Source organism: Squalius cephalus (assembly GCF_949319135.1).
Source record: "Squalius cephalus genome assembly, chromosome: 16".
In the NCBI taxonomy this organism is placed as follows: domain Eukaryota; kingdom Metazoa; phylum Chordata; class Actinopteri; order Cypriniformes; family Leuciscidae; genus Squalius; species Squalius cephalus.
The window spans coordinates 25,511,861-25,538,277 of NC_137137.1; the positions used below are offsets into that span (position 1 = coordinate 25,511,861).

Below are 26,417 nucleotides of genomic sequence, written 5' to 3' on the forward strand. Positions count from 1 at the left end.
GCTCAAAGTTCAATGCCAAGCGAGATATTTTATTTAACAGAAGTCACCTACAGTGAACGGCCGGTTTGGACTACATCCCTCTACTTCCTTCTTTAATGACGTCACTAGAACAGTTTTTTGACTTACCTCCGCCCACAGGAATACACAAAAAAAGGGGGCATGGTCTTGTTGCGCTCCCACGGAGAAGAGGAAGAGTTGCGTTTGTAGAGTGTGTTTGTCGCCATGTCGTCGAGACGCTGTTATTTTCATCCCGGAGTCCAATCACCTTTGTTTGGCCTTCCCAGGGACGCTGTACTTAGAGATCAATGGTTACAATTTATGCGCAAGCGTATGAATCTCCACGTTATGGTAAGAGGCGTGACCTTTCCGGGCAATGTGCGCTAAGCTGCTGTCGAATCACAACACAGGAACCGCTGGCACAATCAGAACTCGTTACGTATTTCTGAAGGAGGGACTTCATAGAACAAGGGAGTTATCAGCCCGTTCTTAGGACAGTGAAAACAGCGGGATACAGATAAGTAAATTGTGTGAAAAATACTGTGTTTTTTTACACGCGAAACATGAACACATGTTATATTGCACACTGTAAACACAATCAAAGCTTCAAAAACACACAAAAAACGGGACCTTTAAAAGTGTAAAAGCATCAACAAGGTACTTTCAACAGACAGTAATCCCCAAAGTGCGTTTCTTTACACAGCAATAACAGACAGGTTAAATATCACTTCACTATAGTAATGTATATCTGTATTATATAACATACATTGCCTTAATCAAAAATGTTCATTAACTTGCTATTGCTAGCCTCTACGAAACTGCACACCCTAGGTAATCTAGGTAATTCCACCTTGGTAATCCATGTGCATAAAACAGAACTAAGTTAGTAAACGTTATCCAAAATCGTGTTAACATTGGAAAGTGCACAGGTAAACGGTACCAATAACTCAATTATAAGAAACCAGTAGTAACATGCAACATGCCTTGAGAAAGTTCTGCAGTTTCGCTAACTAAATGAATATTGTACCACTTACCATAGTTTAATCTCCTTCTTTTAGTGAAATCACAGAGGAAAAAACTTCTGTTGGGGCAAGACTGTCAGTGGTCTTTCTCTCTGCCCACCAATTCTAAAGTCAGGAGTCTGTGTAGTTTAAATTTTACTTACATTTGTCAGTTTTTGCATCAGGTTTCAAACTGTGGGACGCGGCCCATTTGTGGGTCTCAAAGTCGGAAAAGGTGGGTCGCGAAAAGTCACTTGGCTGCAGCTAAATTTACGTTTCAGTGAATGACACACACACACACACACACACTGTTGTTATTCCCTCGCGTGCGCTTTGGCTACCTAACAACACATAAGGAAAATATGTCTGTAAAAAGCATTTCACACAGAACGAGCATGAGAGTGTTTTCTTCGCTGAGCACCATGATGAGTTAACCAACACTCGCAGTGCGGATAACAGTTCATATTCCGCACTGGCGCGAGCGTGTTTCCAGTTTATGGACATTTCATCTACTCTAATGCTCCAAACATAAACAATCGGTGTGTATGCGTACATATTCAAATCAAACGTGACGACATCATTATTAACAGAGCTAAACAAAACTTTATTGTCAAGGGTTTATAAAAAATGAAAAAAAAACTTAATTTAAAAATATTTTGGTGGGTCTTGAGATAGATTATACTTGTCTAGGTGGGTCCTGGAATGGAAAAGTTTGGGAACCACTGGATTAGATGACAAAGCACATAGTGAATAATATTACTTTGGAATTTGCATTAAAATTTACTTGTGTATTTGAGCACAAATAATTATAAAGAAATGGCAAATTACACATTGAAATAAACTTGTCATTTTGAAGTATAATTATTGATTAGTTCACCTGTCTATTTTCGTTCATTACCCTGTCATTGTGTATATATAGTCTGTAACGTGGTATGTTGTTATGGGAAGAAGGAGGCGGGAACCGGCGAACATTTAAAGATTTTTAATAATAAAAATAAAACAAATACAAAATGAAAGTAAAAGCCAGCAGCCCCTCACGGACGACTGCTGGCGACACAAACAAAAACAAAACATCAACTAAAACACAGGCCTGTCCTCTCTCGCTCTTCACTGTCGTCGCTCCTCCTTTATGCCTCCGCTCCTCCGTGAGAGATGCGAGACCGGTGCGTCTCACAGGTGTGGCTCATCATAATCACGACACCGGCCTCGCGCCGTCCTCCCACGGCCCTCGACCTCGTCCTGCTCGCCACATACCCCCATCGCCCCTCGCAGGCCGGGGGGTACTCCCGAGGCTGCGCCTACTCCCCCCCCCCCCCTCCCCGGGGGGACCGATCACGGCGGCTGCGGTACCTGGGGGTATGGACAGACGAGGCGAGAGGAAAGGAGACGGAAGCATGAGGAGCGACAGAGACGAGAGAGGGGAGAGAGGAGAAACAAACAAACAAAACAAAAAAAATTCTTGATCCGGTTCCCGGACACACTGCCGCTCGGTCCTCAACCAGCTGAGAGTCACTCGCGGTGCCATGCGATGGCACTGGACATCCGTTGGGGGACGGCTCGACGCTCCTCCGCCTCCTGGCGGACGGCGATGGCTCCTCCGATCGAGGGCAGCTGGCAGCGAGCCTCCCGTCCCCTGCTCCGCCCCCATCATGGCCGACGGCAACAGGCTCCGGCCCACGGCGAACGGGAGCAACTCCTCCGCTCCCTCGCGGATGGCAGCCATCCCTCCTCGACCCAGGAGGACGGCAGCGAGCTCTCCGTCCCACCAGATCTTCTTTCGATCCAGCACCATCGCCTCGGGCAGCAATCGGCGGCAGACGCTCCCTCGTGCTGCCCGACCTCCTCAGCACCGCGATACCTCCCAGCAGCGAGGGCTCTCCGACAGCGTGTCCCTCCTTCCTCCCGGGTTTCGGCACCAATGTAACGTGGTATGTTGTTATGGGAAGAAGGAGGCGGGAACCGGCGAACATTTAAAGATTTTTAATAATAAAAATAAAACAAATACAAAATGAAAGTAAAAGCCAGCAGCCCCTCACGGACGACTGCTGGCGACACAAACAAAAACAAAACATCAACTAAAACACAGGCCTGTCCTCTCTCGCTCTTCACTGTCGTCGCTCCTCCTTTATGCCTCCGCTCCTCCGTGAGAGATGCGAGACCGGTGCGTCTCACAGGTGTGGCTCATCATAATCACGACACCGGCCTCGCGCCGTCCTCCCACGGCCCTCGACCTCGTCCTGCTCGCCACATAGTCCTTCGTTTTTCACTTATTGTCCAGTCTTGTTGTCACACATCTCAACGGCACTACACTTTCCAGCATTCCTCACCAGGTTTCCCACCTGCACACTATCAGCCATCACCTGATCACCTGCACGTCATCAATCACCATGGACACTAACTATCATCACAGCTGTCTGTCATTGTCTCGTTATCATCTGTGTATTTAGTTCTTGCTTGTCATCAGTTCAGTGTCCGGTATTGTTTGTGCTTAGCACACTGTTTCGTATTGTTTGCTCGTTTGTGAGTACTTGTTTAATAAACCTTGGAATTATCTTCGTCTGCTGTGGATTTCAGCGTTACACTTGTTTTAACGTGCTTAGTTAAGTTGTGACATTTATGTTTGCCTTCCATGTTTCCTTTTGATAGTTATTTTGTTTAAAAAAACAACACTTTCCTCAATGGTCCTTGAGGATGGTCATCAAGAAACATTCTGTGAGAATGTGGAGTGGGTAGTCCAAAATGTATCCTTCATAGTGGGTGAGGTGGAGGAGATTCTTCTCCCAGCCTCTTTTCATGGAGCCCCAGCCGGTGCCCATTCCCACCACAGATGCACACGCCCACCATGGACTCCATGGGACTTGTCACAGTACTTACATATTGTTGCCCTTTTGTTGGTGAAATTGCTTCTGTTGTTCTCCTCATTTGTTTGTCACTTTGGATAAAAGTGTGTGCTGAATGATTAAATGTGTAAATGTTAAGCCCACCAGCAAAGCTCTTCCTCCTCCCTGGTCCTCTCCAGCTTGTTGGACTCCCTGGTTCCGTCCTTCCTCCGATGGTTCCGTGCAGCATGGATTCACTTGTTCCACCCAGTTCCCTTGCTCTGCCTCCTCAACTGGTTCTGTCAAGTTCCCTGTCTCCACTTCTGGTTCTGTCCAGTTCCTTGGCTCTGCCTCTGGATCCATCCAGTGCCCTCCATGGCTCCACCTCCTCCACTGATTTCACACCTCCATCACTGGTTCCGGTTTCATCCAGTTCCCTAGTTTCATCTTCTCCACTGGTTCCAGCCAGTTTCCTGGCTTTGCCTCCTCCTCTGGTTCCATCTAGTTCCCTGGCTCCACCTCATCCTCCTGATCCACTGTACCTCCTCAACTCTACAGCTCCACGGTCTCCTGGTCACCCAGATCCACCGTGGTCTTTGAAGGGGTTGCCTCAGAAAGGCCTCCTCCTCCGGCTCCTTTGAGGTCTCTTCCCCTGCTCGTTCTTCTTTGGACTCTTCTTCTCAGGGGCACTGAACCTTCCTCCCACCACCTGATAGCCATCATCAACTCCTATTAGAAGGGTTGTCTGCGATTGTATTGTCATCATGGCTAGTTTTTATGTTTTTTCACACTGGTCGTCCAGTCTTGTTTTAACGTGCTTTAGTTAAGCTGTTACATTTTGGTTTGCTTTTCGTGTTTCATTGTGAACATTATTTTATTTAAATAAACAACTCTAATTGCATTTAGATCCTCTCCTCTCCCTTTTTGGAACTGTGACGCATACCCGTCATAAAAGTCTCACTGTGTAAATGTTTTTTTGCAAAATAGGTATAACACACACACATCATATAAAGGTAAGTGGCCCCAAAAAAGTATATATACATTTGAACCACACATAAAAATGTCTAAATGTCATGAAAACCACTGGTGTAAGAAATATTCTCAAACCTAACTTTTATTCACTCAACTGGTGTGATTTTTAGTGGATGTACAGTATGAACTCAAATCAGCTCAAGTTCAGCAGAGTAACCACAGGTGTAGTTCATCACATTAACTACACGAGCCACTAACGATTCACACCCATAAACACTTTTTGTTAGGGATGGTTAAGGATTTAACTGTATTACTATTCTTACCAATACCGATTTAATAGTAAGAATCTGTCACTTTTATTATATATTTATAATAAACTTTATAATAAAAATGTTTAATATACTTATAATAAACCTTTATTTATTTTTCTATATCTATCTATATATATATATATATATCTATCTATATATATATATATATATATTAGGGCTATCAAACGATTAATCGCATCCAAAATAAAGTTTGTTTTTACATAATATATGTGTGTGTACGGTGTATAATTATTTTCTATATATAAATACACACACATGCATGTATATATTTAAGAAATATTTGCATGTATATACTGTGTATATATATATTTATATTATATATTTGTTACAACAAATTCGCAGACTGTGAAATTTCACAGTCTAGATTTTTAGTCTTAGTGTTTTTAGTCTAGATTTAAACTGACAGAGTGTGTCTGCTTCCCGAACAATGATAGGAAGACTGTTCCAAAGTTTAGGTGCTAAATAGGAAAAGGATCTGCCGCCTACAGTTGATCTTGATACTCGGAATTTTGAGATCGCAATAGGCCTAGACGTTAAGGACTATAATGCGTTAAGACAGGGTTTCTCAAACTCGGTCCTGGAGGGCCACTGTCCTACACAGTTTAGCTCCAACCCTGATCAAACACACCTGAGCAAGCTAATCAATGTCTTCAGGATCACTAGAAACTCACTGCTAGGTGTGTTTGATCAGGGTTGGAGCTAAACTGTGCAGGACAGTGGCCCTCCAGGACCGAGTTTGAGAAACCGTGCATTAAGAGCTCACTCAAGTACTGGGGAGCTAAACCATTTAATGCTTTGTGGGTAATCAGCAATATTTAAAAATTTATACGATGTGTAATAGGGAGCCAATGCAGTGTTGACAGAAGCCTATAAAATGAAGTTTTAAAAGCCTATAAAATGAATAACTGATTTTATTTTTATAAACAATCCCTCATAAGCAATCCCCCTGTTACAAAATGCATTTGGTACAATCCAATGTCATGTCTCTGGATGTATCAGTGTAGTTAAATAAAATTAGATTTTTTTTTGTTTGTTTTTTTAAATAAGCTTAAGCAAAAGTCTGTATTTAATCAGACTTTATTTCATCAATATTCCCTGTTGGATTTCAGATTTAGTTGAGGAACATGACAATTTGTAATTCAATGCCATATTAAACTGATTTTTAAGAGGAATAAATCGTATTTAACCCATTTGGGATTTGCTTAAAACTTTTTGGAAATGTTCTGAAATGCCTTGTAGTTCGATCTTTAGTGAAATGCTGATCTGAGACTGTAGTGATATGAAAGTCTGATAACAGTTCCTTGTTACAGAACAGGAAACAGCTGCATATTATTGCCTTGTCATACACTTTACAGCTTTCCTCCCAATGTGGACATCATGGGGCGGCAGTGGCTCAGTGGTTCATGTAGATTGTCTACAAACCGGAAGGTTGGTGGTTCAATCCCCGGTTCCACCTGACCAAGTGTCGAGGTGTCCTTGAGCAAGACACCTAACCCCAGCTGCTCCCGACGAGCTGGATCGCCTTGCATGGCTGACACCGCCGTCGGTGTATGAATGAGTGAGTGAATGGGTGAATGTGAGGCAATATTGTAAAGCGCTTTGGTGGCCATTGGGTCTGTGAAAGCGCTATATAAATGCAGTCCATTTACCATTTACCATTTATCATGTGCATCGAAAAAAGTTGGTGTAAGCAGTGTCAAGTAAAAAAAAAAAAATGCGTTTAAGTGAAGTGCGTTTCTACCCTACAAACTGAATTTCATAAATACTGACTGTTGTAATAAAAAAACCAATAGTCCCTTAAACTCACACCAGTGTTTGAGGCATTGTTGCTGCAAATATCATGCTGTTTGTCATGTTAAAACAAACTTTTTTTTTTTTGCACCACAGATACACAATGTTTAAACTTTCCACCACAGATACACAATGTTTAAACTTTCCAGAGAAAATAACCAATTATAGGATTTTCTGTTTAACAAACAAGGCATAAGAAAAAGTGTTTAAACATTAACATTAAAACAAATTAACACATAACTTAAAGCAGGAAGAGAATAAAGCAGTTTAAATGTGATAGTGCTTTTTTCTCTCATATCTTGAAATTGTGAATAATTGTGAACAACCAATTCATGTACAGTGGTCAGCTACATCTGTTTTCCATTCTAGCTGATAGACATTATGTTTTTAAAAGACTGAGAACGATTTCTAGAATTCAGTTTATGAGGAAATAGCGTGAGAGTAAATTTGTGAGGTTATTTTGAAGAATTTCGTGGCTGGGGACCCTTGTGATTTTTTTCTTCTTCTTTTTTTTTTTTTTATTATTATGGGAAAAAAATATACTTTAAAAGAATATACCTGCCTGTTAGCCTTCACCCCACTTTTGAAAAAATCCCAAGAAATGGCATACCCAAACTAAAACAGATACAGTTCATGAACCCTTTAAAAGCATAAGTATGGTCTCATTTGAAAGCAGTCACATGGCAGTTTATTGTAAAGTCATAATTAATTATTGTCATAATGAAAATATTAGTTATAGCTTAAAAATGTAGTAGTTATTAGAAATGTATTTTTATGAAATATCTTTATGAAAATAAAATTGACGTTGGCATTGTTTTAATCTAGAATTGCACTGCAGCTAAAGCCACATGTCTGACCATGTTATATTTCAAATCGGAAGATAAGTCTAAAATTCTGAATATTAGTCTAGAATATTAATACTGAATATTAAGTATTAGAATATTAATACTGTTTTTAAGACCATGTCAGGGGATTTTATTTTTAGAAGACTCAAAAATGCTAACTGATGTTTATTGTCATTTTCTAAGCATCCATTCAGTCTATTGTCTTTATTGTTTTGTGATGCAAACTGCCCAATCATATATAATCTATGATTATGGAAATACCATACTAAAATGCCAACATGGCTTGAAGAACACAGATAAATCATATATCGTTGCAATCGTGTGTTTATTGTCTCCAAAACGTCTTTATCTGCATGTTACAGCGATCTCTGGAAGCCTTGTTTATGTAAAGGGTTTGCTGGAGTGTCACATGATATGGCTGTTCAACACAAGTCTTGTTTGTGGACTAAACGTGCATAGAGCTCCCTTCAGTTTTTAGTATGAATGAATTACAGTACATTAGATTGTCCAGTGGTACTGCACAGTCAAAGCACCGCATTTGGGTAAAAAATGAATAAATATTACTCCTCTCTATAGAAAATGTGCACACTTTTGAACTAAAAACCCTGAGAGATGATATTTTAAGTGCTTTCATGACGACCGTACAGAAGTTTTTTTTTTTTTTTTTTAATAGGAGCGGCTGATGGTCATAATTCATATTAAAGGTATCGGCTCCTTTTTTCATTTTCCTGACACAAATTAAGACATAACTGCCACTATAAGATTTTCAGAATAAAATAGAGGTCAAATACTGAAGCTTGAGAACTTTTAAATGATGTATAGTTTGTCGAGGTAATTACAATCGTTTACATTAAAACTTTGAATTAATATAAACAAAGAATGATTCAGTGCGCCGTGGTCCTCGTGAAGCTTAAGAGGTTACAAACTAAATGTAATTTAATGTAAAAGTGAATTGCAATTAATTTAAAATGTATAGTTTAAATTGATATGAAATGCAATTAGCTCAACTTTAGAGTGTTTTTTGACCCACTTAAGTAGGACATATTTATATGTAATTAATAATTATATGTCTTTGAAATATGGTTTAAGTGTACTACTGATTATACTGACAAACAATTATGGTAAACTGAAATATACTGTGATATAATGTCATTTCTTTTGAAACTTGTCTTTTAAATATATTTGTAATTACACATTTGTAATGATTAAGTTGCAATTAAATGTAATATTGAATAATACACTACAGTTAAAATTATAATCAAGTACTTTACATGTGCTTTACTATGTTAGTCAACACCAAAATAAGGGAATTTTAAAGATTATAAAAAATTATGTGAAATTATGTGAAATGTACATTTAACTTCACATTATGACTTTTTAAAAGTGTACTTAAGTGTGTTAAATTTAGGGTGTAAGCTCGCGCTAAATCGGCCCAAAGTCCGGCATCCGACCAGCGCGGAAGGTCTTTACGTGTTACTGTCCTTTTCTCGAGGCAAAGCATTTTTTGATGTATTCTCTCGTTATTTCATCTGACTCCATAAATGAAAAGGTTTTAATGATATCTGTGGATCATTAATTATGAGCGAATGTTTGACTATTCCGTTTAACTCTTCAATGAAAATAATGTCAAAGTCAGTTAGAATAATCAAATGTAACAATTTATTATGTCAGGTAAATGTATCATCAGGGGGTGGGGTGGGGGGGGGGGGTGACCATTTGTCTTGAGAGACCACTCTCCTTTGTAAGTCAGTTATCTTTCAACTCTTAAAAACCTTATTACCTTTTGTTTTACTTATTGGAAATGAGACATTTGTACCAGTCGCACTGTGACATTTTAAATGATACCAAACATGAAAAATACTCTGTGATAATCATTCACATTAAACTATAAATTTTCTTGGGTGAATTCAGGTGATCATCTGAGCATGAGAGAGAGGGGGTGAGGGGAGAGGGAAAGAGATGTAGATTAGGATGACTCGGAGGTGAGACTTTCGTCTCGATGGTGCACGAGGGCCAGTTCAAATGGTAATCTCCAGAGAGGTCCTTTTGTCCTCTTAGGGTCTGGTCGGCCCCGAAACAGACTATCTGGCATTTTGTAATTTCTCAATTCTTACAAGGGTCCTATTTTAACGATCTAAGCGCATGATCTAAAGTGCACTTAGGGCGTGTCCGAATCTTTTGCTAGTTTAACGACACGAAAAATGGTGGGTGCGCCTAACGCATGGTCTAAAATGGGCTAAAAGCATATTCTCTTAATGAGTAATGGGTGTGTTTTGGGCGTAACGTGCAAAAAACCAATCAGAGTCTCATCTCCCATTCCCTTTAAAAGCCAGCTGCACTCGCGCCATAGCGGTTTCACTGTTTACATGAGGGAATTTTCAAGCGGAAAAACTGAACGCTTCTCCAGAGAGCAAACAGATCTGCTCGTGCGAAAGGTTAAAGCGCAAGCAGACCATCTACGGGACGAGCCGGATTCCACCATATCTTTATGTACACAATAATAATCTTGGCCTCAAAGTTGCCAAACTCAGTTGCCTCAAAATAGCAATGCGCCAACAAGGCGCCTGAACACACCTTGTTGTCAGACCAGCACAAGGGTGCTCAAATGCATTTGCTATTTAAACAACAAGAAGCTTTAAACAGCAGGACGTGAAAATGATAACTCGGGCTGAAACTAGCAAAAAAAAACTTGCGCCGTGCCTGGCACTGCATTGTACCAGTTGTATAATAGGGCCCATAGTCATGAAAGTGTACTCTATTTAAGTGACATTTTTATTGTCTGCAAGTAGTTTTTAAAAAATATATATTCTTATAAGATTCTCTACAAGTGCACATTCAATACAATTAAGCAAGGCTATTTTTCACAAAGGGATATAAATAGTTTAGATTTAGGAGAATCATCCATTCAGAAAGCAGCGGCTGGGAATCAGTGTGTCAACCAACCCTCACTTGTGTATGATGTCCAATGGGATTTCTACAGGATGTGTTTTCCGATTCCCATTACATCAGACATACACACCATGAGTCAATAAAAAGTGCTGTTTGAAAGCCTACATGCTGGGTCAAATGAGCCATTCCTGAGTATTTGCAAAAAGTATAAGGGTAACTAGCTGCATATGGTGGACTAGGTTTTTTTCTCTAATAAACACACACACACACACACACACACACACACACACAAGAGAACAAAGCTATTTACTGTTTAACTCTAATCACTATCATGGCATTAAGCTGGAAAACAAAGGTTTAGGTCTTAATGATGTAGAGAATGACACTCCAATAAATGAAAGAAAAGAGAGGAGAATTGACATCCCAAAGCACAATGCCTAGAAACCAACTACAGTTACAAATCACGACTACAGACACTGTGTTCCTCCAGCTATTCCAAATGGCATGTTTAGAATTATCATTACCAATGTTTTATATTTCCAAAAGAAAATGTGAGTGGTGGCATTCCCACACAAAATTTGTTGGTACAAGTGTGTGGTAAATGGGTGTCAGGGTGTTGCTAAGTGGTTGCAGAGTTCTTCTGAGTGGTTTGGGGGGTTTTATTATTAACAATTTTTTTTGTCTGTTGGATGCCAGTTGTTGTCAATGTTTTTTTAGCATTATTTATATAGTATTTGTCACATTCTCACACCACACGGACTCTTGTTTTTAGTCAGTACCGTTTTTCCTTAGTTTCTTGTCATGGACACTCATTAGTTTCAGCTGTGCACTAACCCATCATCTTATTATCCTCCCACTATTTAAGTTTGGTTCTGTGTGTGTGTGTGTCTTTGTCTGGTCTCTTCTATACTATGGTTGTGTTGGATCGCTTAAACTCTATGTTGGACTTAACATCTAAGTCTTAGGACTTAGCAGCTTATTTGCATTTAAAGATACACACGCAAAATAGCGTGTTTTTGCTTCCACCCAAAAAGGAGCTTTTTGCGCATGGTATAATACATGATCTTTGTTGGATTTTGAGCTGAAACTTCACAGAAACATTCTGGGGACACCTAAGGCTTATATTGCATCTTGTAAAAAGGGGCATTAGGTCCCATTAAAGCATAAGGATTTTATAAGAAAAAAATTTACTCACAAAAAAGCTTGGCATACAGTAACTAGAAAAATGTATATTCATAATAAAAATTCCCATTGAGTTACAAGATTTAATTAATTTACATGACTTTGCAGGTCTAGCAGACTTTGCCACACTCATTTATCCAGGTTGTTCAAGACCATGGAAACCCTGGCTCTTTAAAGAAAAATAAACTGTTGTTGAGGGAGTGAATTAAAATAAGAAATGTCTTGATTTTTTGTTGCTTTGGCTTATTTTAATGTCTTGTTTCGTCTTATTTTAAATCATACTGAGGCCCCCTAGTGGAACCTACAGTAATGCTGTCAGACCCTCTTACTAGGTTTTGGTCCCTGACAAGCGAACACCGTGAGCTTAATTCAGGTTTAGAATGACAATAATGTTGCTGTATGTTAGTCAAGTCTTTGAAATTACATTTTTGTTCTTGGTGCAATTTATTGTGGCTTCTTTCTCTCTCTCCGTTTTCCATCAGGGTCATTGTCATTACAGTGGTTACATAGAGGATGTGGAGGGCTCTTCTGCAGCACTCAGCCTGTGCTCGGGGTTAAGGTGAGATCACAGAAGCTTTAAATAAATAGAGGGCTGAAATGTTACATCTGAAGCGGACTGTAAAACCTTAACAGCTGCTTACACACATCAAAGATGTTTTGGCCTTAAGGTACATACTGTATTATTTTTTATTTTTTTACTAAAATGAATTAATCTAAACATAAATACTTTTTCTGCCCCTGAAATTATTTTTCTTTTCTGCTCATGTATCCAAGGCCACACATGCAGCAAGAAAATATTAATCTCATACTCAGTCTATTTGTCACAATCCAGTCAAATCCCAATGGATAAAATTGAAGTAACTGTTTTGGTTGGAATATGTAACTTTATATAAAGTTAACATTAGTCTTAAATGAAAAATCACCCCATCTATTTTCTAAATCCATGCTATTAAACTTATTATGAATAATTCATCCATTTAATTTGTAACATTTACTCGATCGTCATAACTCGATCTTCCAGTGAAACAACAGACTTCTCCCTGGTGATGTTTGCTGGATTTTTCATTTAGTCCACTTAAAACCCGCCCCTTTTCTCACAATTAACTGCAAGTGTTGAAAAGGGATCCCTTGTCATTATATACAGGGTTCCCATAATCCGGAAAACCTAGAAATTCTTTTTCTTCAAAACTTCCTTTATAGTCCGGTTCACTTGACATTGTGTCATTGTGTAGCTGACGCTTAGGGGGAACACCTTTCTCCGAACATACCGAAGCCTTATTAAATCACGCCAGTGTAAGTACACTGGCCAATGGCATTTAAACACGCAAAATAGAGGTGGGCACCTCCACTATAAAGGGTGGTGCTGACCGTCATTGCCTCAGAATCATTCTGCTTCAGATAGCTGCCTTCACCAATCAAAGTTGACCATGTCTTCGTAGAGGACAACGCTCTACCATTTGCTCTCCTACAGCATTTTGGTGACTGCACAGCCTTTAAGCACAATGGCATGGAAAGAATGCCTCTCCTGTACTCAGTGATCCTCCTGATGTGCATGAATGATGTGTATTCTGCCTGGGTCACACCCACTTTACTTACTGCAGCATAATGACAGTCAAGACCCTTTACCTCTGAAATGCCCTGATCATGGGCGATGCTCAGGTTCTTCTGCGTCCCGCTGCCCCTGAGCCACAAAGAAAAAAAAGCAATGGCAGCCCGAGGCCAGAGGTGATGAATCTGATGATGAACTCACGCCGGCTCAGTGCCCATGCTCGCCAGAGCCCCCAGTAACCTTTTCTTAAAGGTGCAGTATGTGATTTCTGAGAATTGTTGTTGAACATTTTTGATATTTGAAATCAACCCAAACAAACACACCACTCCCTTCATTGCTTCACCCCCGAAATGCATGAACACATTGCATTGCGCAAGAGTGGATGTTTCTTTATCATAGCTGAAGTGAAAAATAAAGCAATGATGACAAATGAATTATAAGGAAGCACAAAAAATGTACATACAGTACACAAGAGGATACAAGCAAGAGTTCGTTGTTAGTTGCCAGTAGCACACCAGCTCCAGAAAAACAATGACACTCCCCTAGTGAAAAAAAAAGTATACTTTAGCACAATGTATTTGTATGTACTTTAGTATAACTAAATGTATTTGTGGCACACTATAAATTGGTATACTTTAACTTAACTTTTATCTAATTTTGTACTAAATGCATTTTAGTTGTTCAAAAGCAGTGCTGAAGTTCAACTTAAATTGTTTTAAAGATACTTGTTTGTGCTAAAGTATACTTAATCAAATTAATCATCACTGAATTTATTTAAGCTGGACGATGATGCTATCTTCTAGATCTGCTGTACAGTGGAAACAAACGGTTGCATTATTTTCCTGTTATCACTGTAAAGCTGCTTTGAAACAATCCGTATTGTAAAAATATTTGGGTATATTTGCCGTGTCTGCGTGAGAGCGCCCTCTGGCGTTCAGATGGAGCAGCATTTACTATCGATCAGCCGCACTGCACTGACAAGCTGCGCATAAAATAATTGCAGCTTTTGCCAAATCGTGTGCAGTTTCATTGTGATTAATTGTGCAGCCCTAATGTAAATAAAGATGACTTGATTTAAGTACACTTTAAATATACTCTTGTATTTAAGTTTTGAAATGCGGAATTCACTCAGCATAAACTTCAGATGTATTTTGGTGACAATGCAATTGCAATTCAGTTACACTGTAAGAGTGTTGTGCTACACATACAATAAAGTAATCTTTATAAATAATAATGGCACAGCTTAAGAATTTGCTATTTACTGACACCCCCCAGTATACCAGTAACTTACTAATACGGAGAACATCGAGACAATAGGAATAGATATATTTACATTGAATGTAGGAAACACTACGGACTGGATTCGAACCCGGGTCGTCGCCGCCACACAAGCGCACTCGGTTTACCAGTTGCGCCACCGCAGATATGCATCAAGCAAAACTGGGGTTACTTTGTGTTCTTCCTTTACTGTTACAAGTATCACTATAAGCAGAGCCGACCCAAGGCATACGCAAACTACAGCACATGAAATGACAGCTTGATTTTTACAGCGCACATATCAGTTGTAGTTCTGGTGCCTCCGTCCCAATACTGTACAACTCCAAGTATCTGTATTAATTTCTTTCTTATGCTGAACACAAAAAAAGATATTGTGAAGAATGTGGGTAACCAAACAGTTGCTGGTCCCCATTGACTTCCATAGTAGGAAAATATACTATGGAAGTCACTGGGGACCAGCAACTGTTTGGTTACCAACATTTTTCAAAATAACTTTTATTTTCAACTGAAAAAATGAAAGTTTAGGAATACTGTATACACCTTTACTCTGTCATTCCCAAGAGATAACATCAAATTGACTTTTAAAGTTTCTAGCAGGTTTCAGAAGCTCTTCTTGTCAAAATCTGCTATATGTTTATAAGTGTGTGATATGCATTTACCTTAGGGGTGTTCTCTACACGGAGGGCACCAGTTTCGGTATTGAACCGTTGGAAGGTTCCTCCAGTGATGAGCACTTGGTGTATCGATTGGAGGATGTAAAGACTGAACCTCTCACCTGTGGAACGCCTCACTTTCATAACCATGATGATGAAGCTTCACCAAGGAAACCCACAGACATCCATGTCCACAACATCACCTTTGGTCAAAGCAGCCATCTAATCAGGGTGAGTCACTCTAAATCCAATAATGACATGAGCAATTGCACAAGCTTTAGAACACAGATCATTTTACAATGAATGTTGGACTGCATGACGAAAGTGTGTATGTGCATGTATGTTACAGTAGCATACTTGTGCATGATGGTGTATGTTTATTTTCAAGTGTTTAAACATTGTCATAATTTGATTTAGTAGTATTAGAAGTCATTGCATATGGAAACAGAGATAAAGTTCTCAAGGTGAATTAAAAATAACAAAGAATCAAGTCAGGAATCTTGGTGTGATTTTGGGATTTTGTCAGACCTTAGTTTTAGTAGTCATGTAAAAGCAATAACTAAATCAGTATACTATCATCTCAAAAATATTGCAAGAATTAGATGCTTTGTTTCCAGTCAAAACTTAGAGAAACTTGTTCATGCTTTCATCACCATCAGGGTGGACTATTGTAATGGATTACTCACTGACGTTACCAAAAAAAAAAAAAACCCATAAGACTGCTGCAGCTCATACATAATGCCAATGCTGCTGCCAGGATTCTAAGCAGAACCAGAAAATATTAACATATTACACCAGTCCTCGGGTCCTTGCACTGGCTTCCAGTTGCATTTAGAATTTATTTTAAAGTACTGTTACTTGTTTATAAATCATTCAATGCCTTTGGACCTAAATACACTGCAGATATGCTCACTGAATATAAACCTAACAGAGCACTCAGATCATTAGGATCAAGTCAGTTAGAAATACCAAGGGTTTACTTAAAGCACGGCGAGTCCGCTTTATAGTTACTATGCCAGCCGCAGCTGGAATCAGCTTCCAGAAGAGATCAGATGTGCTTCAACAGTAGTCACATTCAAATCCAGACCCAAATCACATTTATTTAGTGCATTTACTGAATGAGCACTGTGTATTTTTGGTTAGGGCTGTCTGGTTATAAGAGTTGAAAGAACTGGGAAGTGAGACAGTGAGTTTATGCACTCAGACTTTCTTATGTAAAGCACTTTAAATAACCATTGTGTATGAAATGTGCCATATAAATAAACTTGCCTTGCCTTACTATTCTAGCATCTAAATCCCGACTGGAAATCCTTGCAGATTCCATTTCTCTCCAAGAAGGCACATAGTTGTGAGGATTCTGCCACTCTATCAAATAAATACCTAGGGTTTGTTTTCTTCTAAAATAGTAAAAAAGTCATCAGATCTAGCAGTTTTTAAGGCCTTTCTGTAGGTAGAAATATAATTCTTCCACCCAAAGCAAAATACCACTAGTTTTATTTTCTTCCAGCAAACATAATTTTTATCATTTCATTTCATTTATTACATTTTAAAGGCACTTATACACATTACATTTTGTGATAATGTACACACCGTATGCATAGGTCTTTATATGTACTGTATGTGACAACATGGCTGCTTTTATATTTTAGAAACAGGATGACTTGAAAGGTCATATTTTATCACAAAAAAAAGTGAAAAGTCACACTCATTTAAAAAAAGTTCAATTCTGGTTTAATGCTCTTCAGTTCATAATTTAATCCACACTACAAACAATGGTTGATCATCATTAGATTGCTCACAACTGTCAACAGCTTCCAGTTAGCCTTGTGAACTGTATTAATATTATTATTATTATAGTTTTTTAATGGTATAATGATACGAATTTAATTTGTAAAGAAAAAGCATAATAATAGTGATGCTAACTTCAGCAGACACAGCTGAAAATTACACTAAATTCTTTGTCTTTCCAAACAGAAAAAGAGGGCAGTGCTGCACCAGACACACTATGTGGAACTGCTTCTGGTGGTGGATAATGAGAGAGTAAGTATTGTAAATCTTTTACCATCTTCTCTTTTCTCATTGTCTGATATGTTACACAACCCTCTCTTAAACTGAGAACAATTAGTGTAAGAGAATTAAATGGAAGTGTGGAGACATTTATTAAACATTTGGAGATATGTGGGATGAAAACGTGATCGCCCCTGCTTGGGTCATTACAGCATCAATGTGAGAATTGTTCCATGTGAGAAATGCCCAATTTCTGAAACTCTTTCTTGTTTTTCTTTTTTCTCTTTTCTACAGTATAACTACAAAAACAAGAATCATACAGCAGTTCGTGAGGAGATGGTTCAGATTGCTAACTATGTTGATAGTGTAAGTTATCTTGCATATTTTAAGATGGATGCAAATAATTCCTTTTATTCAATTCACATTTATTTGTCAAATATTAAAAATCATTTTTTATATATCACTAAAACGTCTCGGTTACGTATGGTAACCCTCGTTCCCTGAGTCCAGGGAACGGAGACGCCTCGTCGGGGGAGTTCCCCTGACGAATTGGGATCACGCCAGGGATCCAACCGCCTTCGAGAGAGTTAACAACGAGCCAATGAAAGAGAAACTGAATTGGCATGCAATATTTGCATTCCGCGACCCGCCTACCAGCGCGGGTATAAAAGGCGGAAGTAAACATTGCGCAATGCTTTTCGCTGAGGAGCCGAACAGTGTCCAGTCCTCCGCGAAGGTACAGCAGCATGGCGACGGGACGAGGCGTCTCCGTTCCCTGGACTCAGGGAACGAGGGTTACCATACGTAACTGAGACGTTCCCTTTCGTCAGCAGGGAACTCCGACGCCTCGTCGGGGGAGTTCCCCTGACGAATTGGGATCCCTACCAAAACGCCATGGTGCTGGCCCCTTCCAGCGCCCAGCTAAGCTACCCTGCAGCAGTTTCCAGAAATTTTGCGGGAGCTAGCTAGGGAATCACACTGCTGTTCCGCAAGACCCAATCAGTGGATATTGGATAACACTGGGAAAGCGTGCCCGTCCCCAAGGAGAATAATAATGGGGGGGGGAACGCTGCGGAAGTTGAGGCAGCCTAGAGGAAGGCCCTCAAATACACACATGTACTAACCACGTAGGGTAGTGAGACATATGGCAGTCCTTGAAGGTAGTCTCAGTCCAGAGGAGTGAGGAGCGTACTCAACAGGGACAACAGAATGTGTCTGTCAAGGGGAAGACACGGCTGAAGTGCACGTGGCAATCATGGGTCACCGCAGGGACCACTGGAAAAACACCCAGTCTACTAGCAACTCCTTACTGAAGGTAGCAGACCTGGTGCCGGGTGGTCCGCAACGCCTGGCACCGGAGGGGGTGATGGAGGAACTCACGAGGTTAGCCGTTTGTTGGGTAACCAACGGAGCAAAAAGACGCACGTATCCGCTCACGGAATGGCGTCGCAAGCCGACATACCTATTCCCTCTAATTACTGGCCGTAGCAAGTACTCGGGAGGAAACAGGTTCCACACGTAGGCTATAAAACCTAGCGAACGTGTTCGGTGTCGCCCAGCCCGCAGCTCTACAAATGTCTGTTAGCGAGGCGCCTTGTGCCAGAGCCCAAGAAGCGGCAACACTCCTAGTGGAGTGAGCCCGCAACCTGGGTGGGCAGGGCTCACCCTGGGACTCATAAGCCCTGGTGATAGCATCCACTAGCCAGTGGGCTAACCTCTGCTTGGAGACAGCCTTCCCCTTCTGCTGGCCTCCATAACAAACAAAGAGCTGAGGTCCTAAAGCTTTGCGTTCTGTCTATATAAACCCGGAGGGCCCGGACGGGACAGAGAAAAGCTAGGGCTGGGTCTGCCTCCTCCTGGGGCAGCGCTTGCAGGTTCACTACCTGGTCCGCGAAGGGAGTGGTAGGAACCTTGGGCACATATCCGAGCCGGGGTCTCAACACAACGTGAGAAAGGCCGGGCCCGAACTCTAGGCACGATTCGTCGACCGAAAAAGCCTGCAGATCCCCCACCCTCTTGAAAGAAGCCAATGCTAACAGGAGTGCTGTCTTAATGGACAGGATATTAAGCTCGACTGTCAGCAAAGGCTCAAAAGGAGGACTTTGGAGCGCTTTGAGCACTAAAGTTAAGTCCCAAGAGGGTACAGGGTGCAAGTCGCGAGGTGGATTTAGCCTCCTAGCACCCTTGAGGAATCTGATGACCAGGTCGTGCTTCCCCACGGACTTACCTTCAACTACATCGTGATGCGCGGCTATTGCGGCAACATACACTTTGAGGGTGGAGGGAGACAGCCTTCGTTCCAACCCCTGTTGTAGGAAGGAGAGCACGACACCGATCGGGCAAGTTCGTGGGTTCTCCCCGTGGGAAGAACACCAGCCGACGAACAGGTTCCACTTCAGAGCATAGAGGCGCCTCGTAGAGGGGGCTCTAGCTGAAGAGATGGTATCTACCACTGCCTGTGGTAGGCCATCTAGAACCTCCGCGTCCCGTCCAGGGACCAGACATGAAGTTTCCAGAGGTCTGGACGCGGGTGCCATAGGGTGCCCCGTCTCTGAGAAAGAAGGTCGTTCCTCAGAGGAATCGGCCAAGGAGGGGCTGTCGCGAGGAGCATGAGTTCTGGGAACCAAGTCCGGGGTTGGCCAATACGGGGCCACCAAAAGGACTTGCTCCTCGTCCTCCCTGACCTTGCACAGAGTTTGTGCAAGAAGGCTCACTGGGGGAAACGCATATTTGCGTAGGTCCCGGGGCCAGCTGTGTGCCAGGGCATCCGTGCCGAGAGTCCCTTCGGTCAGGGAGTAATACCACTGGCAATGGGTCGTGTCCGGAGAGGCAAACAGGTCTACCTGTGCGGCTCCGAAGATTCGCCAGATCAGCTGGACCACCTGGGGATGGAGTCGCCATTCTCCCGGAAGGGGGGACCGACGTGAAAGCTCGTCGGCCACACGATTGAGCTCCCCGGGGACATGAACGGCACGAAGCGACCTCAGATGCTTCTGACTCCATAGGAGGAGGTGGGAGGCGAGTTGCGACATACGACGGGAGCGTAGACCACCTTGTCTGTTGATGTACGCAACGGTCGCAGTGCTGTCCGTACGGACCAGTACGTGTTTGTGTCTGAGAAACCCCTTGAGGCGACACAAAGCTAGGCGTACTGCTTGCAACTCTAGGCAGTTGATGTGCCAATGCAGCTGGGGCCCCGTCCACAGACCCGAGACTGCATGCCCTCTGTACGTGGCCCCCCAGCCCTTGGCAGAAGCATCTGTGAAAACCACAGCATGCCTGGAAACCTGGACTAGGGGCACTCCGGCCCGTAGAAACCCAGGATCCAACCAAGGGGAGAAGGTTTGGCGACAGCTCGGGGTGACTTTGACCCGGAACTTACCGCTCTACCACGCCCACCTCGGGACTCGATCGCGAAGCCAGTGCTGGAGCGGTCTCATATGCAACAGACCGAGCGGCGTTACTGCGGCTGCGGCTGCCATATGCCCCAGGAGCCTCTGAAATTGTTTCAGTGGAACCGCTGACTTGCCTCGAAAAGACTTGAGGCAGTTGAGCACTGACTGGACGCGTTCCTCCGTGAGGCGCGCAGTCTGGGCGACCGAGTCCAGCTCCATACCGAGATAAGAGATCCTCTGCACAGGGGAGAGTTTGCTCTTGTCCCAGTTGACCTGAAGCCCCAACTGACTGAGGTGCCGAAGCACCATGTCCCTGTGATCGCACAACACATCTCGCGAGTGTGCCAGAATGAGCCAGTCGTCGAGGTAGTTGAGAATGCGAACGCCTTGTTCTCTCATGGGAACAATGGCCGCCTCCGCGACTTTCGTGAAGACACGGGGCGACAGGGCCAGCCCGAAGGGTAGGACCTTGTACTGATATGCTCGACCCTCGAAAGCAAACCGAAGGAACGGTCTGTGTCGAGGAAGAATCGAGACATGAAAGTACGCGTCCTTCAGGTCGATCGCTGCAAACCAATCCTGGGGACGGATGCACTCGAAAATGCGTTTCTGCGTGAGCATCTTGAACGGGAGCTTGTGCAGGGCCCGATTCAATACTCGCAGGTCCAGGATTGGCCGTAACCCACCGCCTTTCTTGGGTACAATGAAGTAAGGGCTGTAAAACCCTGACCTCATATCGGCTGGAGGGACCGGCTCGATCGCGTCCTTCGCCAGCAGGGCGTCGATCTCCTTCCGCAAGACCGGAGCATCCACTGGACGCACACGGGTGAAGTGGATGCCCCTGAACTTGGGAGGCCGGCGTGCAAACTGAATTGCATAGCCGAGCCGGATGGTGCGAATGAGCCAGTGCGAGGGTCTCGGGAGCGCTAGCCAGGCTCCGAGAAACTGCCGCAACGAGCCCACCCGGACCGCCGGCGTACCCGCGGGGGGGCAGCGAGGCGGAAGGCAGGGACACGGCTCCGGTGGCATTGTAGCGGCCGAGAGCGGGGTCTGGGTGTGTACTTGGACAACACCTACCTGCTTCCACCGGAGGACAGACGGCAGAGAAGACCCGAGAGTGTTCTGCTGCGGGCTGTCGCCTGGCGAGGGAAGGGGAGGAGACGAGGAGCGAGGCCCAAGGGCGGCTGCTGGTCTCTGTGCCTTCCCGCCCAGCGGCAGACAGGAGTGACGTGACCGAAGTGGCGCCACTGCTATCTGAGAGCTGGGGAGAGGGGACTGAGAGTGGCGAGACCCGAGGGTGGCGCACACTGCCGTCCCACTCTGTAACGGGAGAGACTGCTTGTTCAGCAGACCCAACCGTGAATGACCCAGAGGAGGAAGAAACTGCTCTTTTAATGAAGGTTTGGGTACCACCGACCGGCTGGTCGGCGGCGGAACATAAAAAACAAACACAGGATTCTCCACACGGCCCTCCCCCGGGGGAAGGAGAGGAGCAGAGGCCCTCTCCTGAAGAGCAGCTGTTCGGTCCTCCGGGTCACTCGTCTCAGGACCGCTTCTTCCCTCTGGTGTTCTTCTTGGGGGTCGAAGACGGCTGAGCAGGCGGGGGAGCCCTCTTGCGACCGGCACCCCGCCTCCTGGGTCTAGACTGCTGCCCAGGAGGAGGAGCAGAGGGGGCCGCAGGAGGGCGCCCTCGGCGACGAGCAGTCTGAGGTTCCTCGGCCGCAGAAGCCGGACCAGCAGCAGTCCGCTTCCTGGGCAGGACATGTCGAAGCGCCTCAGACTGCTTCTGGGCGGTGGAGAACTCTTGGGCGAAGTCCCCCACCGCGTCGCCGAAAAGGCCCCCTCGGGATATGGGAGCATTCAGAAATCTAGCTCTTTCTGAATCCCGCATATCCGCGAGGGTAAGCCAAAGGTGGCGCTCCTGGACCACCAAGGTGGACATCGCCCGACCCAGGGAACGTGCGGTGACTTTCGTCGCCCGGAGGGCGAAGTCCGTCGCCACACGCAGCTCCTGCAGCACCCCTGGGTCGGGACCACCCTGCTGCATGTCATGAAGCGCTTTGGCCTGGTGGACCTGAAGCAACGCCATGGCATGCAGGGCGGAAGCGGCTTCTCCACACGCCGTGTAAGCCTTCTCGGTCAGACCGGAGGAGAACCTACAGGCGCGGGAGGGGAGCGAAGGGGCACCCCGCCAAGTGGAAGCGGTCTTCGGACACAACGGCATCGCTACTGACCGCTCCACTGGGGGGATCCCTTCGTATCCCTTAGCCGCCCCACCATCCAGGGTGGTGAGGGAGGAGGAGTGAGAAGGCTTATGTCTGGCAGTCAGGGGTGCCATCCAAGACTTCGTCAACTCCTCATGCACCTCCGGGAAGAATGGGACCGGAGCGGGACGCTGAGAACCAGCAAGGGCCGCCCCGATACACCAATCATCAAGCCGCGAAGGTTCGGGACACGGTGGAGGGTTCCACACGAGCCCGACATTCGCGGCCGCCCGGGCAAGCATAGCGGCCAACTCAGGATCCGGCTCGGCCGCAGCCACCACACCCGAAGGGGGTAGACCCGCCGAGTCGTCACCTGAGGATGACCGCTCTCCCTCCGATGCAGCGATAGACATCGCATCGTCAGGTGGCGCCCCGAAGGAGACTACCGGAACCGCACGGGGCAGCTCCAACGGGGGCACTGATGGCAACGGCGCTACTGAGGAGTGGGAACCTCGTGAGGATCTTTCACCTGGCGAGATATTCCGCACTGTAACCCTCATACGCTCACCAACAGCCACAGCCGATGTAGTCGCCCGCTGGGGTGAACCAGCAGACGAACTAGATCGGGTGTAGACTGAAGGGACACCCTCAGCGATTTTCTACTGAAGGATTCTGAGTCTTGAGCGGAGCGCCGCCAGAGTCATGTTCCCACAATGAGAACATGACTCGTTCACAAAAGCTGCCTCTGCGTGTGCTAAACCCAAACACGAGACACAGTATTTGTGACCATCACCCTGAGACAGAAGTCTACCACATCCAGAAACACACGGGCGAGATGACATCTTTGTCACGTAGACAAAGGCGCAGGTCGCCCGAAAAAGCTCTTTCAGGAAAGAGAGAGAACCTCTCTTTCACGTGCCGAAGCACACAGGGACCCACCGCGGCCACACACGGGGAAACTGCAAGCCCGTGTGGGCACTCAATACCAGCCGTGAAAACGGCTTTTGATTTAACAAAAGAAGCACGGCTGGCAGCAGGAAGCGGCGATCGCTGACAGGCTGTAACACCGGCAGACAGAGAGGACTCTTCCCTGAAGAGGACTCGATGAAAAACTCTTTCTTTTTCTTCTCTCAGGCGAAGGAAACAGCAGCAACACAGCGTTGAATCCTGTTCGGCTCCGAGGCGATAAGCATTGCGCAATGTTTACTTCCGCCTTTTATACCCGCGCTGGTAGGCGGGTCGCGGAATGCAAATATTGCATGCCAATTCAGTTTCTCTTTCATTGGCTCGTTGTTAACTCTCTCGAAGGCGGTTGGATCCCTGGCGTGATCCCAATTCGTCAGGGGAACTCCCCCGACGAGGCGTCGGAGTTCCCTGCTGACGAAAGGGAACAGTGATTATTAAGAGGTCTAGGAAGCAAGGTGTTAGTTTTCTCTGTTACGCTGATGATACACAGCTCTATATTTCTTTGCGCCCCGACAAAACTTACCAATTCACAAAAGTAACGGAATCCATAGCTGATATAAAAAAATTGGATGACTAGTAATTTCCTGCTACTTAACCTAGAATACTGTCTAACACTTGATGGATGCTCTGCCAAGTCTTCGTCGTCGGTTAGGAACCTGGGTGTGCTCTTTGATACCAATCTTTCATTTGAAAGCCACGTTTCTAGCATCTGTAAAACCACATTCTTCCATCTTAAAAATATATCTAAATTACGACATACTGTATACTCTCACTGAAATGCAGAAAAGTTAGTTCATGCATTTATGACTTCAAGGCTAGATTATTGTAATGCTCTACTGGCTGGTTGCCCTGCACGCTTAATAAACAAATTCCAGCTGGTCCAAAATCAGCTGCTAGAGTTCTTATTAGAACCAGGAAGTATGACCATATTAGCCCGGTTCTATCAACACTGCATTGGCTCCCTATTAAACATTGTATACATTTTAAAATATTGCTAATTACTTACAAAGCACTAAATGGTTTAGCTCTCCCATACTTGAGCGAGCTCTTAACGCATTATAGTCCTTCACGTCTATTGCGATCTCAAAATTCTGGCCAGTTGATAATACCTAGAATATCAAAAATCAACTGCAGGCGCTAGATCCTTTTCCTGTGAAGCACCTAAACTCTGGAACAGTCTTCCTAGCATTGTTCGGGATGCAGACACACTCTGCCAGTATAAATCTTGAATAAAAACACATCACTTTAACCTGGCATACACATAGCACATTATTAACTTCTATAATTCAAATAATGTAAAATGATTATTAGGCTGCATAAATTAGGTCAGCCGCAACCGGGAACACTTCCCATAACACCTGATGTACTCGTTACATTATAAAAAGAATGGCATTTACGCTAATATTAGTCTCTCTGTTTATCTTGAGGTTTATCGTACTTAGCCGAATCCGGGCCGTATCCAGATCAGATCTATCCCCTGCAAAGGTCTCATCGATGTACAGATGAAAACGTTATCAAAATGATTCCCGTTTACACGCATCCACAGAAACTACTAAAAATGCTGTATTATGCTTGCCAGACAAGTAATTGGCAATGTCACTTTGTAAAGAAAGACTTACACGCCTGCATTCAATTGCGCATACCTATAAACTAAACACGTAATATACACGTGCATGCCTTCAGCGTTTTCACAGATTCGCTGTCAGATGATAACAGTATCGCTTTCAAAAACTTGCACTTTGAAACCTACTTCAAAGTTTGCGTTCTCAGGCCACCAAAATGCTGTTGTCATGTAAATGAACTGAGCGCATTAAAAGTTTTCTGTTTTCAGTTGAAAACTGTGTCGTGTAAGCAGCCCCTAAGTTAATAACTAATGATTTTTACAATGGAAATGAATCAATTAAAAACTTACTTAAGCTAGACAATGACTTTCTTCTAGAGCTGCTGTAAAGTCAATACAATCTTTGTTGCATTAATTTCCTATTATCAATGTAAAGCTGCTTTGAAACAGTCTGTATTTTAAAAGGGACTATATCAATGAAGGTGACTTGACTTGACTAGTTATTTTCTAACTTGATCTCTTTTTCCTGCTTCCCCTTAGATGTACATGACTCTGAATATTCGTATTGTGTTGGTGGGGTTGGAGATCTGGTCTGTGCAGAACTTCATCAATATTGATGGCAGTGCTGGAGAGGTGCTGGGCCGCTTTACTCAATGGAGAGAGAAAGAACTAGTTCACCGTCGTCGTCATGACAGTGCACAGCTCATCCTGTACGGGCCTTTCTCTGTTACAATTTATATCAGATGTTAGAAGTGAGTCAGGAGAACATATATAATATAATCAATAAATATCACCCAAAGGGAGCTTACAGGGAACACAGGGATAAGGACCTAATACAAAGCCTTGCCATAATTTGCCATTACAAGATCAGATGTCTCTTCATTTACATAAACAAAATGCTAATATCACAGTGGCTTTAATGAAGTGCATGAGGAAAGTGATATAGAACAAAAATAGTTTATAATAAACAAGAAAC

General features: G+C 43.7%; 1 protein-coding gene across 2 annotated transcripts in view; it reads left to right on the top strand.

Annotated features, from left to right (window-relative positions):
* Positions 1-26,417, top strand: part of adam9a (ADAM metallopeptidase domain 9a) — a 61,727-nt gene that overhangs the window by 19,282 nt on the left and 16,028 nt on the right. For both annotated transcript variants that reach the window (XM_079897692.1, XM_079897691.1), the window contains exons 5-9: positions 12,311-12,387; positions 15,320-15,539; positions 17,283-17,348; positions 17,610-17,681; positions 25,982-26,151. In XM_079897692.1, the coding sequence (XP_079753818.1) occupies positions 12,311-12,387; positions 15,320-15,539; positions 17,283-17,348; positions 17,610-17,681; positions 25,982-26,151 (605 nt within the window). The remainder of the gene's footprint in view (positions 1-12,310; positions 12,388-15,319; positions 15,540-17,282; positions 17,349-17,609; positions 17,682-25,981; positions 26,152-26,417) is intronic.